The 19,704-nt window shown below is 35.3% G+C and overlaps 1 protein-coding gene across 1 annotated transcript; it reads left to right on the plus strand.

Annotated features, from left to right (window-relative positions):
• The first annotated feature begins 290 nt into the window (after positions 1 to 290).
• On the plus strand, positions 291 to 17,625 carry LRR (capping protein regulator and myosin 1 linker 1 leucine rich repeat protein). The gene is made up of 28 exons (XM_089701644.1): positions 291 to 526; positions 662 to 759; positions 1,274 to 1,324; positions 1,411 to 1,519; positions 2,559 to 2,662; positions 2,987 to 3,099; positions 3,185 to 3,274; positions 3,565 to 3,830; positions 4,065 to 4,252; positions 4,358 to 4,435; positions 4,934 to 5,118; positions 5,342 to 5,493; positions 6,148 to 6,263; positions 6,341 to 6,412; positions 6,496 to 6,667; positions 7,451 to 7,586; positions 7,964 to 8,156; positions 8,831 to 8,949; positions 9,300 to 9,420; positions 9,965 to 10,136; positions 10,300 to 10,371; positions 10,512 to 10,701; positions 11,221 to 11,267; positions 11,426 to 11,521; positions 12,737 to 12,820; positions 14,523 to 14,585; positions 15,523 to 15,555; positions 15,851 to 17,625. Exons 1-28 carry the CDS (start codon positions 466 to 468, stop codon positions 15,865 to 15,867), a joined length of 3,198 nt encoding a protein of 1,065 aa, XP_089557770.1. The 5' UTR covers positions 291 to 465; the 3' UTR covers positions 15,868 to 17,625.
• Positions 17,626 to 19,704: the final 2,079 nt, after the last annotated feature.

Raw genomic sequence — 19,704 nt, forward strand, 5'->3', positions numbered from 1 at the left:
ATCCAAGCATACACTCTACGCAGATACAGACAGCTCGAAGCGATTAGCGAATGTTTTCTATTGTGTAAATTGTAATGTGTAGTGATTATATTAATCTGGAGTCCTAATGAATTAAAAATATTAATTAGAAATCTAAACTGCTCATTAAATTTTTTCATGTTAGGTATATGATAATATAAAAATATTTTTTTTTTCTGAACCATACCTTTGCTTAAATTTTAAAATATATAATCTGTATATTATTATTGTATCAGGCAATGTAATTTTGCTTGAGGTATATTTATTCTGTAATTCAGTGATTGTAGGTGGTGGTGATGAGAACAAGATATTCATCAATACTTAGTTTTTTTCTATTTATGTTGTGATATTTTATTCATTTGTTACAATGACCTAATTATAATAATTTAAAATAAAATTAGTGTTAATATGGGTGTTATTTGTTAGTGGTACTAATAATTTACAGTGATGACATTGAAGAAGATCGCAAAAATGTCAACAAAATCACAAATATCTACAGAATTAAATGGTAAAAATATAATTTAAAATCATATAAAAGTGTACAGTGATTATTTAAATAATTATGATTTTAAATATTTTCATTTTTTTAAATATAATCGTATTATTGGATTCACAAAACATTTAATAATCGTTTTCTTTACAGACAGCATTAGCAATGTCCTAGGGAAAAATGTAAAAATATTATATAAATCCTTGATTCGCATGGAATCAAGAGGAGACAAAGTGGATAATCGTGTTTTGGTGAGTTAATGTATTATAACTTTGTATTATTGTTAATATATTTTAACAAAATCCTTAAAAAAAAACAAATTACATAATACTTACCTACTATTTATTTAAAATATAATTTATTGTATTTTATTAATGAGCTAAAAAAACACTTGAATGCAGTATTAATCTGTACTTTTCATAGTATATTCAATACTAACTATAAAACCCAACAAAAAATAATAATAAATAAAAATAATGGACTCCATTGAAGTCATCCAGTTCAATTGGTTTAACAACTAATTTTATCTGTTTGACAATACTTGTTGTTGTGAGTCATGAAGAGGTGTGTCTTGTGCTTTATTATGAACCTACCACATCTTTCTCATGTACTAATATTTGAATATGAGCATCTAAATATATACTCATTTAAAAATTGCAATTTAGGATAGTGTTTTATCACTTTACTTTGTTTAAAAATGTTAATTGAAACAATAATAAACTCATAAGTAAGTTAAAAGCTCTATATTCATGTTTAATTTTACAGGTCATTACATCATATAGAATATTTATAACAACAACAAAAATCCCAACAAGGGTAAGCAATCTAATTTTATACATAACAAACATAAATGGATACAAAAATGATGTATCAATGTATAACACATTTTTTTTAAAATATAGATTGACAATGGATTTCACTTGATGGAAATAGAGGCTCTGGAGAGCAAAAAGGCAAATCATCTATCGATAACACTCATTCATGAGCACAAGCCAGTGTCTATTCTTATTGGTGAGTGACTAATTATTGTAATTGTTTCCATTGTTTGTAAATACGCAACAAAGCCATAACATTGGCATTATTACATTATTTTTCTCATGTTTTTATTTGTGGTTTTTTAGGTACTGTATAAATATGCACATATTTTGTGGACATAGTATGATTTCTGTTAAGTTTGGATTTGTTGGTTATTTATGAATTAAGAAAAAGACGTAAATTAATTTTCTTTTAGAATTTCTAAATGAGGAATTATGCAGTTCATAGTATTTGTCTCAGCTATGCTATTCAAAAATTATTAAAATATATTATGATTTAAGTGTGAACATGACTTATATTTTCGTTCCTTAATTTTTTTATTATTTTTTTTCAAATGCAATTAGACAATATTGTCATTGAATATAAATAAAAAAAAATTGAATATAAATGTTTTAGTAGACGGCTTAAATATTCAATATGTTTTTGTTATAACTTTTAATAAATTATGCATTTTTTTTTAATTTGCATACATAAACTTATCTTTTAATTTAAGTGTAGTGTGCAGGTGTTAATTAATTGATAGTGTCCATTTCTAAAATATCATTGTTAAAATTTTGTACAGTGTACACACACTGGCTTACACTTCCAGTTTATAAATGTAACTAATAAAAAAGTCCACAATCTCACACGCTTTTATGTTTGTTCTCTCATGTTATAAAAGAGAGCCATATATTGTCCTGTTCAATTTGAACATGATATATGTATTATTTTATTTTATATCTTCTCAGAAGAAGCTCCCTTGGATAGACCCTTTTCATGTCTGTTTTTGTGTACTGCCATCAAATCATAAAGTGGGCGTCTCGCTAGCAAAAATTTTATTTACGATTAGTTTTGATTAATCCTATTACGACACCGTTGGATTAGCAATAATTAGTCAAGCTGAATGTTAAATAGTCCGCAATGTTACAACATTGTTAATATCGGGTTTTCAAGTTACGTAATGAAGGCGTGAAAATAGAAATGGAAGCAAGACATTCTGCATTTTAATATGGTATGTAAATAATTGCACTTTCAGGTGAAGAAGGATCGCCGGAAGGCGTCATTAATGCAATACACGCGCTAACTGCCGCGTTTGATGACTTATTTCCTAATGTGGCTATGGAGGACATTATATCCAAGGTCAGTATGACAATAACTTTCTCCTCAGTATTTCAACATCAACATAATAGCATAAACAATTTGGACGACAGTGGCAGACGTAATTTTTATTAGCTTAATTACCTCGTTAACTTCCAAGCCATTAAAATCACCAGTATATGTACTTCGATGACAAAGGACAGGTTTAGATAAATATAGCTTTATGTATTACATTATTATTTTTTCCTTAACGTGTTTGGAATAAATTCAATAACTTGAGTCATGTAATCATATTACACTGTAGGGACGAATGTATCTATGATTCACGATAAGAATGCTTTAACAATAATACAATTTGAATTTTAGGTGAATTTACCATTTCCACTGCAAGCCGTCAGTGGGACGCGAAAGCATTCGACGTGCGGCGATTTTTCTAATCAATATGCAGCAATGTGTGATCTTTGCCAAACACCTTTTAGGTATGTAGGTAAACAAGAACTGGTTTTACTTAAGTAATTAAGTAATTATAAAGCCTATTACAATAATAAAATGTTTCATACGCAGGGCCGAAGTTGCATGGGACATTGATACAATATATTTGGCGCACGATATAAGATTATTACACCTCAAGGATTTCGACCATTTAGATCAGAGGTGAGCACTTGATTTTATGCTATTTTTTGTTCATGAGTGAGATAATTATTTAAAATTATTTCAGAATTACATTTACGACTAATAACTGTTAATTAATAGGAAATAATGTGAGGAAATTATCCAAAAGAGAAGACGAAAATATATAAGACAATTTTTAACACAATATATTATGGGAACATTATTCTACTTATCACAAAATGTGCTTTTTTATGTTTTCAATTGATATTTCTTCACAAATATATTCAAGTTAAACCAGTGGATATAAAAATTCATATTTTTATCGGTCTCAGGGATTTAATACCGCTGCTGATAGCGCTGCAACACAACACGTGGTTCACGGGCGTGTGCGGCGACGGCGTGCGCGTCGGCAGCGAGGCGTGGGAGGCGCTCTCGCGCGTGCTGCGCTGCGCCGCGCCGCCGCCGCAGCAGCTCAGCTGGCGCGGCGCGGCGCTGCGGCAGGACCACGCGGCGCGGCTTGGCCACGCGCTGGCGAGGGCGAGGACCCCGCCTGCGATGCACACTATAGATCTGTCGCAGAACCATATAGAAGATAAAGGTGAGTGAAGGGGAAAGTGCAGGGAGTCAGCTGGTGCACTTAATAGTCAGGCATGTACTATTTTTCGGCGCGGCTATAGCGAGGACGCCGCCCGCGAAAAAAAAAAAAAAAACAAACCATGAATTCTTTATCTGTTTGTAATTTGTCTGCCATTTCATACTACAATGTTTATTTTACGCATTTTTAGTTTTTAAAAAATGAAAATTCAGAAAACTGATTTCAATTTATTTCCAGGAGCGATCAGTGTACTAACGGGTCTCGCGAATAACCCAGATGGTATACGCCATATAGCACTATCGCAATGCGGTTTAACCGGCAAGACTGCGTCGCATCTAGCCTCTTTGCTCAACGACAACCTTTGCCATCTGAACACGTTGACACATCTTGATCTATCCCATAATAACCTTAAGGATGATGTACATGTAAGTTTTTTATATCTTTTTTTGTTTGTTTCATTAATGGCAAGATCAAAAATTATTGGATAATCTTTCATCTGTAATAATTATTAATTTATTCTCTTCTTTCAGCATCTGTACAACTTTTTAGCGCAGCCGAACGTATTGACGCATTTAAATTTAATAAACACGGAAACTACGCTAGAAAATGTAAGTTAATATTTTTTATATTATTTTTGTTTTTTTATTTTAAAATTTATCGTGTGCATTCTTTATTTAAAGATATGATCTGTTATAAAGATTATAGTCTAGATTCAACACCGATTATAGAATTGAGGTAATGAGGCGTGTAGGTTAACCCTGGCCTATTTCTAACGCAGGCAATTGAACAAATAGAGGAGTTATTTTTAGACTGAAAATATTGTGGCCTTTTTCGATACCAAGATATTTTCAATTAATTTTACAATTATAAATTGAACTATGTCCCAACTACATTTTATGCTTTTCCTACCTTCTAACCTTTCAAGGTTTGTTTTCACGATTAGTATCAACTAGCATCAAAGGTTCCATAAATCTATAATATGGTAAATTCAGCCATCATAATGTAATAGGTAAGACAATGAATTGCCCGTTCTCAATATGAACATGACTATAATTTTTATCATGTTTATTAAAAATTCAATTTTTTATACATATATTTTTTTGCAGATGTGGGGTGCCCTATTACGTGGATGCGCGGCACGGCTCTCAGCGCTGTATGTGGGGCGAAACCCCTGGGCAATAGGGCGGAGGCCTAGAGATCCGCCACCGTCGTTTCGACAGTTTTTCACTGCGTGTTTAGCTCTTACGGATCTTGACTTTTCTTATTGCAAGATGCCTCCTGATGCTCTGAAGTAAATAATGTCTATGGATTGGATATGGATTTTATCTATATAAACTTTACAAGTGCAGTTAAATAATGGCAATTATCAAATAATCATTTATCACTATTAAGTATTTTTAATTGGCTTTTTTTTTGCTAATTAGCGCTCTTTATTTAGTCCCAATAAAATTTAATTGTTTTCCTAGTTATCAGCAATAAATCGTACTTAATTAACTCGTGTTTTTTGTTCCCAGGAGCCTCCTACTAGGGCTGGCGTGCAACGAGAGCGCGGCGGGCGTGAAGCTGAACGCGTCGGGCGCGCTCGCGTCGTCGCAGGCCGCGCACGTGCTCGAGTCGTGCATACACGGCGTGCGCTGTCTGCAGTCGCTCGACCTGTCCGACAATAGTAATGTGTTTGTTGTACATTATGTCTTACGGAGTGTACTATTATCTCGGCGGGCGTGAAGCTGAACGCGTTGGGCGTGATAATAAATAATATATTGTGTTATTTTTATTTGTTGATAAATTATTATTGACTAGCTTTCCGCCCGAGGCTTCGCCCGCGTTTTCAAAGAAAATCCCGCATAGTTCCCGTCCCCGTGGGATTTCCGGGATAAAACCTATCCTATGTGTTAATTCAAGTTACCCTCTATATGTGTACTAAATTTCATTGTAATCGGTTCAGTAGTATTTGCGTGAAAGAGTAACAAACATACACATCCATCCTCACAAACTTTCGCATTTATAATATTAGTAGGATAGTAGGATTATAATATGTATTAGTAGGATGTGTGAAATTGATTAACCAAAAAAAAGCGTGTGTCCGAGCACACGTGGCACAAGTGAAACTTCTTTGGCAAGATTCAAAGATACCAAAATCGTCATCTTACTCCATTACGTGATGGTATTGCCATGACGCGACCTTGAAATTTTAGTCTCAACGCGCCTAAAGAAGTTTCACTTCAAAAAATTGGTGATCAAATTCACATATGTATTTATAAAAAAAAATTATCTTTATTTTTATACCGATTGAATTTCTATAATGTAATTTTTTTAACAGGTATGGAATTTGAGTTATCTGGAATTGTGAGGGCAGTAGGGAAAAACCATTCCATAACGCATTTATCTTTAAGTAAACTGACGGGAAAACGATCTTACGCCCCGCCGCTTATACAGGTCAGTTATATTTTTATTTTTTTTTATTTCAAGTTGTGTTTAATGAATTTATTTAAAATTGTTATGTTTGCTTTTAGGCTTTAGTACACGTGTTACAAGAACCAGATACAGCTTTAACTTCTTTGGATCTCAGCGATTGTAAACTTAAGGTGAGATGATATTTCATAATAAATATCTCAATGCCAGTATCATAACTTTAATGATATTTAATTTACTTATTTTTGATATACAGGGTGATTTATACGGGTTATTGAACGCGTTGGGAGGTGCGAGACGTTTGCGCACGTTGGACGTGTGCGGCAACCTCGCGGGTGATGCGGGCGCAAGGTTGTTGGCGAAGGCCTTGCAGTGCAACTGCACTTTACACACCCTGTATATAGATCGGAACGCGTTCAGTTTGCAAGGTATGTTTATGGATTTTTTAATTGTATATACATAAATTATTATACATATGAATGTTGTTAACGTTCAATAGATAGTTTTATCCAATACTAGCGGTCCGCCCCGGCTTCGCCCGTGGTACATATTTACGTTTTCTCTACATAAGAACCATCCTCGTACTTCAAGGAATATAATAAAAAAAGAATTATCGAAATCGGTTCAGCCGTTCTCAAGTTATGCGCTTACCAACACATTTTGGGATTAATTTTTATATTATAAGATTAATGTGTTGGTAATAATTTTCATGTTACTATTTTCTTGTGTAGTTTCTTCCACACTAGCAAAAATGTCTTTATTAACCTTATTTCACGTATAATGCGTACGTGTGTGCGTGCGTGCGTGCATACGTGCGCTCGCGTGTATCACAGGTGAAAAGATTTAATGAACGTTTTTTTTACTTATTCAATATATATTGTCTGTCGATGCCTGGCAGAGATAGCTTATTGCCACAAGGCCGTGTTTTTGGCTCAACAAGTTGTATTTAATTTTTGAAGTGAAAACTTCTTTAGCGGCGTTGAGTATAAAATCTTAAACTCGCGTCAGGACACGTGGCCTGATCTAAAAAGCGTAAGACGGATGTTTTTTTTTTAGACCTTATATTCCATGCGTAAGACGGATACCATTCCAAAATATCAAACATGTTGAACGTTAATAATCAAGTTTTCACTTCTGCCGGCACTCCCGGAGTGCAACCCGTCTTTTTTATGTTATATTGAATGGATGAATAAATAATATATTGTGTGCAGGTCTAACGGACATAGCGACGGCGCTGCGGCGTTCAGTGAGCGTGCGGCGCGTGGAGTTCCCCGCGAGCGACGCGGCGGCGGGCGGCCGCGGGGCCAGCGAGCGGGTGGCTGCGCTGTGGAGGGATCTGCACGAACGGTGAGCACCTAGTTTTATATTATTACTGTGCCTGTGCCCCGATTATAGAACAAAGGAATCTCAAATTAGATAGGTAGAACTTCATGTCCAATATTACTATGGATTCTATTTTATGCTTATAGTGTTGCAATATAATATAATAAATGTGCATTTGTATTTATTGATGCGATAGTAACATCGACCATTGTCCGATAAAGCGGTATGCAGCTCACTCATGCATGCGTATATTTAAGTTCATACTTAGTAACAATCAAATTGATCATACTATAACACCGGTTATGTAATGCAATTGTTAATAAAACACAAAAATAGTAATAATTGTTTTATTATACACTAACATTGAATAATGTAAATGTTGCAATATTATCATATATCAGGCTCGCAAGCAACAGCGCGGCGTCCCAAACGCACCGCTTACGCGCTCTCGCACTTGAACGCGCGTGGGGCGGCGGCGAAGCGGGCGCGGCGCTTGCGGCTCAAGCGGCTGGAGCGCTGCCGCCCGCGCCGCTACCGCAGGCGCTGGAACGCGCTGCAGCCGCTGCGCACCACCTGCTGCATCAGTATCTGCAGGTAATGTGTATGGGTATAGAAGTAGCTGTGTAGGCCGCGGATAAAGAGGATATTATAGCAGAAAGGAACACTATATTTTATAATATTATTTAATAACTCAGGCCCCGGAATCACAGACACAATAGAAAATCTATTGTGTCGTGGACCGATCGCGCCTCAATGGGTTAAGGAGTTTTTAATAAAATCTAAATGATTGGGTCAGGGTTAATGAGCACTTCTTCGATAGATTCCCAAAATAATTATAAATTAATTATCGTCAATTATAAAAGTAGGCTTTTAAATTTATTCAAATTGTGTTTTAGAACACTTACACGATATTCTAATGTTATTAATATGTTTTATTTGTATTTTGTTTTTATTTATAGAATTTAAACAGAAAATATTTGAATCTAATAAAACTGTACAAAAGGCTAGAATTCTTTAAGTTTTTGACGTGATATCGTTTTTAAAATCGTTTTAGTCGGGTGACATGTTCAGAAACTTGTGTCACACCAAAACCTCACGAACGCGATCGCAGGTATAACGAGAGGGAGACGGACCGCTCTCCCGTCTCATCTCGAACGCTGCCTCCAATAAGACGTTATCACGTAAACATCTCGATCGTAAACCTACTTTACAAACAACCAATTTTTTTTTATTTCGCGTAAATTAATACTTTAAATAATTATTCACAGCGTTGCGGTGAAGTGTTCGCAGCAATGGGCGGTACCAGTGCGCCGGGCGAACTCGTGCCGCTTCAAGCGGTGCGCGACGCACTCGCGCCCAGCTCGAATACACTGCAGGACTTGCTTAAGTAAAATACTACCTTATTTGTATCTTGTTAAGGTTCATTTTCTGAAGATCTATAAATAAATATTGTTTTCTGGAATATGCTTACTTATTTTAAATTGGTACATAATATGTTGGATATTATTCCATGTTTAAAGATTTTATATTAAGTTTTTTTTAGCATTTGAATGTTTAAAAAACCATAAAACTTTAAAGAATGGAAAAAAATTGATCTCGAGGTAGGATTCTGGTGAAAGACGCGGGTTTATATCAAGCCTTGTGATCGATTTTTTTTAAATTTATGTTTTAAAAATGTTTATTGACTTAACTAATCAACAAATAATTTCAAATATTATTATTTTGTTTGTATTCCAGTGAGGCGGTAGAAAGTATGGCACTAGCAGCTTGTGAAAGTGTGGAGAGTGCGGATAGCGAACACACAATCAATACCGATCCGGATATACCGGACTTGCTTACACCTATTTCACATTCTGGGGTAAATGATTATTTAAATAAACCATTTTTTTGCATCTTCCTTTTTTTTTCGCCGTTCTTTACTTATTTTACTAACTAATGAATTTTTGAAGCATTAATGTTATTAATACAACTTACAACCTTCATGCTGCTTTAGAAATTGGATTATTTGAATTTGGTAAGTTTTAATAAAACTAATATCATAATGTGTGGCTCGGCTATTGACTCTGTATAACCATGACAATTCCAATTCCTTCTAGTTATTTCCTAATGTCAAACGACTATTTCTAACGTATAAGCCTTTTTGGTGTGTGTGTGTAATCAAATATGTCTGAGTAAGCGTGTGTTTGCGCAGCTATTAATGTCTGTGCATCTACACGTATATTGTGCGTGTTTAAGTATGCTTGTACAGTACGTAGTTACATCTACGCGTGTATGTGTATGCGCGTGTGTGGGTTTGTGTGCGTAGTCAGCTACAAATCTCCCGCTGCGCGTGTATACATATGTGCGTGCGTGTGTGTATGTGTTAGCTCCGTATACTCGTGTGTACAAGTGCGTGTGTACAGGCGACGCCGCTGGGCGGGCGGCGGCGCGAGCGCGGGCGGCGCGTGCGGCCCAAGTCGGTGGCGGAGCAGCAGTGCAGCAGCAACGAGATGCTGTCGCTGCCGCCGCTGCACAGCGAGGCGGCCGACGCGCTCGCCGACCTGCCCGCGCACAAGCTGCGGCACCTCGTCAAGGGTGTGGGACTTTGCTTTTATAGAGAGATAAGATATTGAGTATTTTAAATATAATTTATGTATGATAATTTAAATTATTGATATTTCTTTTATATAATACGACTATGTATTACGACTATTTGTTATTTGTTTTTGTAATTATAATAAATATTTTTTTATTCTAGGACGACCGCGTCGTGTGAAAACGAGAGCGCCGTCACGGCCTATAACGGACCAGTCACAAGACATCGACGAAGGTAATTTATATGTTACAACTGACGTTATACTACGTAGTAATTGACAGTTAAATTAACGTAATAAAAAATTAAATGACCTACCAAATTTACACATTAGAGAATATGATTGACAACCCTTAATAAAAAATCATCGTCGCCAGGTCTAGAGGAGTTCTGGCGCACGTGCCGCACGCCGCCGGGCAGCGAGGAGGCGTCGTCGCTCTCCGCCCGCACGGCGCTCACATCGCGCTCGCTGCACTCGCTGTCGTCGCTCGCGTCCGCCTCGCCCGCGTCGCCCGCCTCGCCCTCGCCGCTGCGCCACTCGCCCACGCTGCGCCGCGACGACACCATGTGAGTCACATACACACGCACCGCGCTCACATCGCGCTCGCTGCACTCGCTGTCGTCGCTCGCGTCCGCCTCGCCCGCGTCGCCCGCCTCGCCCTCGCCGCTGCGCCACTCGCCCACGCTGCGCCGCGACGACACCATGTGAGTCACATACACACACATACGTGTGTACAAACAGTGCTCGTTAAACGATACCTTGTGATACACACACACACTCGTACCGCCGCACGCACTTATACACACCAACACGTACCACATAAGCGTAAGCGTACACATACGCATTTACGCACACCAACACGCACCACATAAGCGTAAGCATACTCATACGCACACCAACACGCACAACATACGCGTAAACGTACACATATGCACACTAAATAAACTATAATTTATTTTTTATAACGGTTAATTTATACTATCATTAAAAATATATTAAAAACCGACAGAAATGTTATGTTTCAAGTTTCGAAGCTATAATTTAAGTTGTTTCTAAATAATAACACCTAAAATGTTATATTACAGGTACAGTGTAACATCCGGTGAAAGCACGCCCGTATTATTAGAATGTGGTAAGTTTATATCACGAAATATTAAAAATCAACCAAATCGTTAAATTTTTTGTTTTTTTTTTTCAACCAAATAAATGTCTTGTTCCTCATGTAGAAGAGCAAAACTTGTTATTAAAATTAATCTATTCAATTTTAATGCTACTTTTTAAAAATTACAGAAGTATCTCGCTGCAAGTCTTCCGACAACGTTGGCACTAAAGCTACGTCGTCAACACCACCGCCATCGAGGTCCTCGGATAATGTCAACGCTATGGGTAAATATTTAATTGTATTGTATAGAAAAGTGATTTGTTTTATTCAAGTGATTTTGTACTTGTCTACACAGCGTGTGTGCACTGAACACGGCTTTATCGCTACGAAGCTTTGAAAATTACAATTTAGTTAATAAGTAGGTACGGGTCAAATAAGAAAAATAGATATGCACAAGATAATTCATAATAATCTTCAATTATTGAGGGTACACATAGATATGAAATTCAGAATCGATCAATAGCTAGTTTCTAGATAGACTAATTCTAGTAAATTGGTATAAACTATAAACTTAGATTTTACATAACAATAATTTGAAAACGTTTATCATTTAAGTAATGAATATACTTTATAAGTAGTAATTAGAATCGATCTTGTATTAAATTTAAGCCGGCCACGCATAGCACATTTATACACTTGCCTTTAAAGTTGCCGACCTTTCTATTCACCCTTTGAAATATTTTGTCTATGCATTGGAAATGTGTTGTTTTATGGAATTAATTTGTGTACTATAAGGTGTATTAATACTTCAGGTTAAATATATGTATGTTAAGTTCAGCATAGATAAGATTTCATGAGAAATTGACTATTAATTATTATTAATATTTAATCAACATCAAAATAGTAATAATAATTTAGATTTTAAATATGTACTAGATTTTAGGATAAAACTCTGTCAATGTCGTTGCATTCGTACTCTGTGTGAAACCTGTTCCAACAACCACAAAAATGCTTTAAACTATAACATTGCAAGTATCCTCTCTGTGGAAACAAAATGCTTCAAACGTTATCTTATTTGTGGAAGCGTGTCATGCTATAAAACTGTCAAGATATGAAATTGTTTAAGAACTGTGATGTTGCATTCATACTCTGCGGAAACATCTCATAACCTCAAAATGCCTCAAAACTTTGCCTTGTGTGGAAGCGTGTCATAAGCTATACAATTGTGTCGTTGCCCGAAAAAACGGCCTTATAAAGCTATACAACTGTGTCGTTGCCTTAAATAACGGCCTTATAAAGCTATACTACTGTGTCGTTGCCTTAAATAACGGCCTTATAAAGCTATACAACTGTGTCGTTGCCTTAAATAACGGCCTTATAAAGCTATACAACTGTGTCGTTGCCTTATATAACGGCCTTATAAAGCTATACAACTGTGTCGTTGTCTTATAAATGTGTGGGAGTGATGTGGGCCGGCTTAACGGTAGTGTGGTGTGTAGGCAACGGGTGTGCCCGAGTCGCGGGCAAAGCGCGCCCGTGGTCCGTGGCCGGCGGCAACGCGGACAACGCTGCCTGCACTACAGGTAATGCATGGGACGCTTGTGGGAGCTTTTTGAAGTGAAACTTCTTTATCGGCGTTAGGAAAAAATTTTGTGTAACAATTTTTCGTTACGCGCCATCTTTTTCTTATCCCTACCACGCATGATTCGACGTATTTCTGTAAAGTTGCATATAGTAAATTATTTTTTGAAAAATAAGGTAATAGAGAAGTTTCACTTCTTACGTGTGTACTAGTACACGCACACATTTTTTGTTACTGGCTACTATTTTATGTGTTTTGTAAAGTGTTGTATTCGTGGTTTACGTTTGTTGAGACTGTTGATCAATAATGTTAATGGAAACTTTGTTGTCGAACCTCAGGCAAGAACGTTTCAACATGCCTTGTCAACTTTGCAACATGTTGTTTGCAACATGTATAAACAAAATATGTATACCAGGAATACGAGGCTTAGCTGACAATTTTATAATTGTATTTTTCAACATTTATTGGTCAGTTTAGGTTATACCGCGGAGGAACGGTTGAAATATGTTTTGGTTATGGAATATATTTCAGCTCGTATCGCGGTATAAATATTGTCAGACGAAATTTGTAATAGATAAAGTTTCATAAATTTTGCATGATACGATTTATTTGTCAATTTTTACCTATTTTTGTTAATGCTGGCCATACACCATACTTCCTATCGTCCATTCGGCATGACGCTACCGATTGGATCAGTTAGAACTGACCATGTGTGGGAGTGGATTGGCATTATTTGGCATGATAGTTATACTTGACGGAACAATCGAATTTCGATTCTTTTGGCTTGATCATGGCGATTGGATCATGTCGATTGGACCGTGTATGGCGGTATGCGATCGTCACTTCAGCCTGGTCAATTTTCTGGTCATTTTTCGTCCAAGCTGTAGCATAGGCGCTTCGCTCGCTTGGTGAATAAATATGAAAGTATATGGATGTTTAGATGTCAACGGTTACGGATTTGGATAAGATTTGTTTGGGAGATAGATGAAGTACCAGATTACTTAACACATTGGGTACTTCTCATTAAATAGGTACATATATATAACAACAATCTTCCCGGCATATAATCCTTTTTTTGTTTCATTTTTACGAATAAAACGCCCAAAACGGCTAAAACATCGTCGTCTGTCACCGGTGACGCCATGGCTTCAACTCAACGTTGCTGCCGATTGGACAATTCAAACGTTGTGTGTGTGGTCTCTATGGACAAACTGCAGATTGGATCAAGCTACAGCGTCATGCCGATCGGACGATAGAAAGTATGGTGTATGGCCAGCATTACACGCACGTCAATCACAGAATCATTTAATTTTTGTTTTATCAACAGAAGTTATTTCCTCATCATCGTGAAGCCTTTGGTTCTTGTGTGTGTAACATTATTCTTAAAAACTTACTTTTATTCGAACTCTCAACAAATAGTTAGTTACACTAATTCATCAATTGTAGTCAATAGTGAATAGTCTAATTACACTGTTTATTTATTCATTATACTGTATGAAATAATTGTTAGGAATTATAAAAGTATTTTTATCAAATCAAAGATCTTTAATTTGATAAATACATACTTGAGTATCTCCTAAAAAAATAGCATTATCAAAGTTCTATTCATCATTCAGTGTTACCATACCCAATATTTTTCATACATTAGTAGTTTTGACACAAAAAATGTTGAGCGTTCGTATAAATGTGGTGGTGGTCTACAGAAGGCGTGGAGGCGTGCGTGGGCGGCAGCATCGTGGGCATCACGCCGGGCGCCGCACTAACCAGTAACCAACTTGATGCTATCCTATACTGAGCCCTAGGGCCTCTAGCGTAGAGTCGCTTATCCCTTGTGTTAGGTAATGCTTGCCGTGTCGTGTTTCGTTTGCTATGTGTTAGTGTGGTGTGTTTTTAAGTGAGTTGTAAGGTGATAGTCAAACGTGCTTTTATTTTGTCATATTTGAGTATTAGGTAATCTGATATTAGGTTTTGATTGAAAGCACATATTTTTTCTTACCCAGTTGTTCTTAAGATACATTATATTTTAATAGATACCAAATTCGGTTTTAGCACTATGGTGCCACAAATAGGGTTGCTAAATTTGAAATCCTCAGTTATAATTTGCAAGGCAAAAACGTATACTTACGTATAAAAATGTTCGATTAAATTATTTTTAAGAAACAAGTGCTTTTACTACAGGTGTTTGAAAACATTCGATATTTTGGTATGATAGATTTTTCTATGACTATAATATTGTGTATATATTTAAACAATTTTTTATTTAGCTCGACCAAAAACGTACAATTCGTCCCTAGACTTTGCGCTCTCTTAGTAGTGTATTAAAATGCCGAAAGACACAGAAGCTTAGTAAAGTTAGTTATTAAGATCATTGCAAAACTACAGCTAAGAATATATTCTGTAATCGAGCTTTTAGAATTGCTTTTAAAAATATTATGTCAAGACAATTCATTGAGACATATTTTTTACGATACATATATTGTTATTTATTGCTACATACTCCATTTTAGTGTACGCTCGTTATACCAATAAGATGCATGTGCTATGTGTGTGTAAATAATCTTCTTTATTTTTCCTTTCTTAATAATAAAATATATTATGTTATACAAGCATGAATTGTTATATTTTAGGTGCTAGATGTTTGTAGTCTGTAATGTATTTAGAATTAAAGTTCATTCTAAATTTAATTATTATTTTTCATTATAGGCTCAATGTTGCGTGATCATCCACTAACTCCAGGTAAATATGATTTTTTTAATAAATTTTTTGTGTAGTGTGTAGAACTTATCAACTTATTTTTGGATTAACTCTTAAAAAGCCATAGAGAAACTATCTGTTTTATTTCTTGGCAATATGTTTTGTGAAATTACACCCTAATCTGATTTTTTTAATGTAACTGAAAATTTGATTACACTAGCATCAATACCATGGCAATGATTACTGGTTTTTCTTCCGCAAAAGGGATGAGAGTTTATATTGGAAACTTTCTCTTATCTTGTTTGCAATGTTCTTATCATTGTTTTTTTCTTTCCAGAGGGCGGTGATGCTTGAGAACATACGAATTGGATCGAATTGATTGACGTGATAATGAGCAGGGTTATCGGTACTCTCAGTATTGGATGCTCACTGATGTGCCACTTATTAGCGTAGGACATTCGGTAGTCGACACTAGAACGATAGATTCACAATAGATACTGGGTTATACCGTTTGTCGGTTTTAATTCAACTTGATAAATATGGATATATGTTAAATTAGATGGATTGGGGCAATTATATGGTAGGATGGTAGTCTGAGGAGGGTAATGGTCAACTTAGAAATGGTTGAGGAGATACCATTATATTATTATCATAAAATTTTGTAATTTTTATGACTTCCAAGTGTCTAATATGGGAAATCAATTATACCATTATTATAATGTTATTGTTAATAAAATAAGATCCGAGAAAGTATCATGAATTTATGAAGTAACTTTTAAAAATGTCAATGATTAATGAATCCTCAAAATAATAAATTTGGTTTTGTATAGTTGTATAAAGTTGAATTAAAGCTGTCGAAACGTCGTTTAAAGTTTTTAAAGATTTCTGTTTTCTGTTGGCTCAAATAAAATAAAGTTCTTGAGCAAAATAGTATTTATAAAGAATATGAATGAAATTTCTACTATATATTTAAAACTGCAATGTATTAAACGTTATGAAATTATTCAATTCATGACATAAAAGAGATTAACAAAAATACTGAAAATTTTCTAATATGTCTTTGAAAGTGTTAACCGATACTTTCAATGCGTTAACTCAATATAATAATAAAAGTTAACGAAATAACTTTACCGAGGAGTATTACGGCACTTATCTATTGACATGAAATTCGGTTATAATATTTAGACTTAAGGTTTTATTTAATATTCCCAATAATCGTTTCATATTTACTGTGATTTGTTTAGTGTTTATTTAAATTGATTTATATAGCCTATTATATTTAACTTGTGTTATATACGTATAAGTTAGAAGCACTTTTAAATCCTTTACACGAGTAGTTATAAACTAAATGAGGGTCGCATTACATTTTCAAATTGCTTAGCTCGGTTTTATTTAAATACTATTTGAAAGTAGTAATTAAACGTTTGAACGTAGCTTGTACCGATAGCTTATTTAATATTTAATATAATGAATAGATACACGACGTGATTTGAGATCTTGGTACAAGCGTATAATATTATCCTGCAAAGGGCTGCCATGATAATTAAAAAGATTTTAAAAATAACAAATCGGTCTTTCCTAGTCATGTTATTAAGGCCTATGAATTACGCACAATTTGTTTATATTACAGGGGTTCCATTGTAATGTTTATTTGTTTTTAAATCTTCCAATTTATACATTCCGTATTTGTATGTACAGTTTAAGCGTTTGAAAATTATGAACGAGTGTGATTTTTAATAAAAGTTCAAAATATTAACTCGAAAAGTCATGTAATGTTCAATTTTTACAGTAATAATAGAATAGAGAACACCCCATAATTTTAAGTGTTCATTAGAATAACTATTTGTACAATCAATTATTCTTATTCGTTTATCTTCTGAAATAAGGCTGTCTTTTATTGAAATTTCATAAACATAAAATTACTTACCTAAGTAGATTCTATATAGTATAATATTGCTAAATTATTTCATAGTATTTTTATATTAATTCCCGTTTATTTGATTTATTATCTAGCTCTTTGGTACCAGACTGATTTTAGGTACATTTATTTTATGGTGCAATTTATGTCTAGAGCGTTGTGATAATCTGATTTTAATTATATTATACAACAAATTATGTGTTTTTATTTACATTCCTTTCCCTTTTTTATTATAAATCTTAAAATCATGCGATGTGCATTTTATAAATCGCATCGGCATCGCCAAATCGAACTGCCATCTTAAGATAGATCCATGAATACAGTACCTATGTACTATTAGAGCGTATACGCACTATGCGGGTAACCGCATTGCGGGTAGCCGTCCGGCTGACCGCAAGCACAATTATGTACGCAACCGCAGACCGCACAGTGCGCATAGAAATGAATATTACGTACATAATTGTGCTTGCGGTCAGCCGGACGGCTACCCGCAATGCGGCTACCCGCATAGTGCGTCTACGCTCTTAGAGTAAGATCCTAGAGCCGCCAGACCTCACCTATTTTCTGATGGATGAAATGTGGACGATTGGCTAGTGTTACTATGTGCTACCATCGTACCCGCTAGCTTGGTCAATGGGCCAATCAAGCAATGGGCCAAATATCAGGTGATGAAGGCTCATAAAAACAGTAAGTACTTACTTCACGTATTTTCTCGTGGCTGATTTTCACATATGTTTTAGAATATACAGTCAAAAATAAGATGTTGGTACTCCCAGCCACTTCCTGTGGGCCATTTTGCTTAACGAACGCCTTAAATAAAGTGATTATTTATCTTACGGGGACTTAATATGTTGATGGAATTTTACTTATCTCGATGACTTTTTAATAATTTTGAGAGCTTTATGTAGTCTGTTAAGCAAAATGGTCACAGGAAAAAGCTGGGTGTAGTGACATGTTATTTTAAACTGTATACAGTATATTCTAAAACATATGTGAAAATCAGCCATGAGAAAGTACGGGTAGGCGTACGATGGTAGCACATACTAACACTACCCAATCGTCCACATTTCATCCGTCAGAAAAAAGGTGAGGTCTGGGCCTGGCGGCCCTGGGATCTTGTACTAATGTAGGTGTATGTCACAGCCAACTAATTTATTGAGAACTAGCGGTCCGCCCCGGCTTCGCCCGTGGTACATGTTTACGTTTTCTCTACATAATAACCATCCTCGTACTTCAAGGAATATAATAAAAAAAGAATTATCGAAATCGGTTCAGCCGTTCTCGAGTTATGCGCTTACCAACACATTTTGCGATTCATTTTTAAGTATATTCAACGATACGGATGGATATCATTGTTACCGAATGATTAAAAAAGCTCTATAAAAAATGAAACATAATTAAACTTGTTAATATGATCGAGTACGGCCATTACCGTGAATGTCCGAAATGCAGAATATGTTAAGATACCCCGATGATCGTTAACATACACCACAACTATGTACTGTTTTTTAAGAGCGTAATAATTATTATGATGCCATCCTGATTTTGTATATTACCTACATAATAATTATTTATAAAAAAAAATAATATACTCAAAGGACCAACCGGATGGGATCAGTATTCAAATAAAAACGGAATCACCAAAATCGGTTCCAGTCTTGTTCTTGAGGTAATCACTAAGTACATAGTATAAAACAAAGTCGCATTCTCTGTCCCTATTTCCCTATGTCCCTATGTCCCTTTGTACGCTTAAATCTTTGAAACTACGCAACGGATTTTGATGCGGTTTTTTTTAATAGATAGAGTGATTCAAGAGGAAGGTTTATATGTATAATAACATCCATTAAATAGTGGAGAAGTACTGTTATTTTTGAGGTTTCTAATGTGATGTCGAAAATAATTACATTTTATCCGCTTACATTGCAAACGCAGGCTGAACCCTACGAGTTTTATCAAAATAATGTACTAAGTATTGTACACATTGAAAAGGTCTACAGAAAAGTCCGCGATGGCATATGTCTATCTCTTATGGATAACCCACAATAACTTTTTTTTGTCATTTACTTTTTACGACAAATAATGGCTAATTTTCGAAGCGATTTTAACCAATACAGCATTAATCCTTAACCAATTAAATACCTTGAATACATTGTTCATTTAATATAGATCTATATGGCCCTTTACACCGTATGATTTAAGTGAATATTTTCGAAGATATTACAGATTTAAAAATTGCGGGGCGTACCGTTTGCAGCGGTACCGGCCGACCGGGC

Source organism: Colias philodice, chromosome 12 (genome assembly GCF_061535455.1).
Source record: "Colias philodice isolate Cphi_HAF_F1 chromosome 12, ilColPhil1 Martin Lab GWU primary, whole genome shotgun sequence".
NCBI classification, from domain to species: domain Eukaryota; kingdom Metazoa; phylum Arthropoda; class Insecta; order Lepidoptera; family Pieridae; genus Colias; species Colias philodice.

Excerpts from the sequence above, each read along its gene's own strand:
- LRR (XM_089701644.1), top strand. The coding sequence starts at position 466 with ATGACATTGAAGAAGATCGCAAAAATGTCAACAAAATCACAAATATCT. Across the intron at positions 6,668-7,450 it reads GAACGCGTTCAGTTTGCAAG|GTCTAACGGACATAGCGACG; the intron begins GTATGTTTATGG and ends TATTGTGTGCAG. Across the intron at positions 11,268-11,425 it reads GCCCGTATTATTAGAATGTG|AAGTATCTCGCTGCAAGTCT; the intron begins GTAAGTTTATAT and ends TAAAAATTACAG.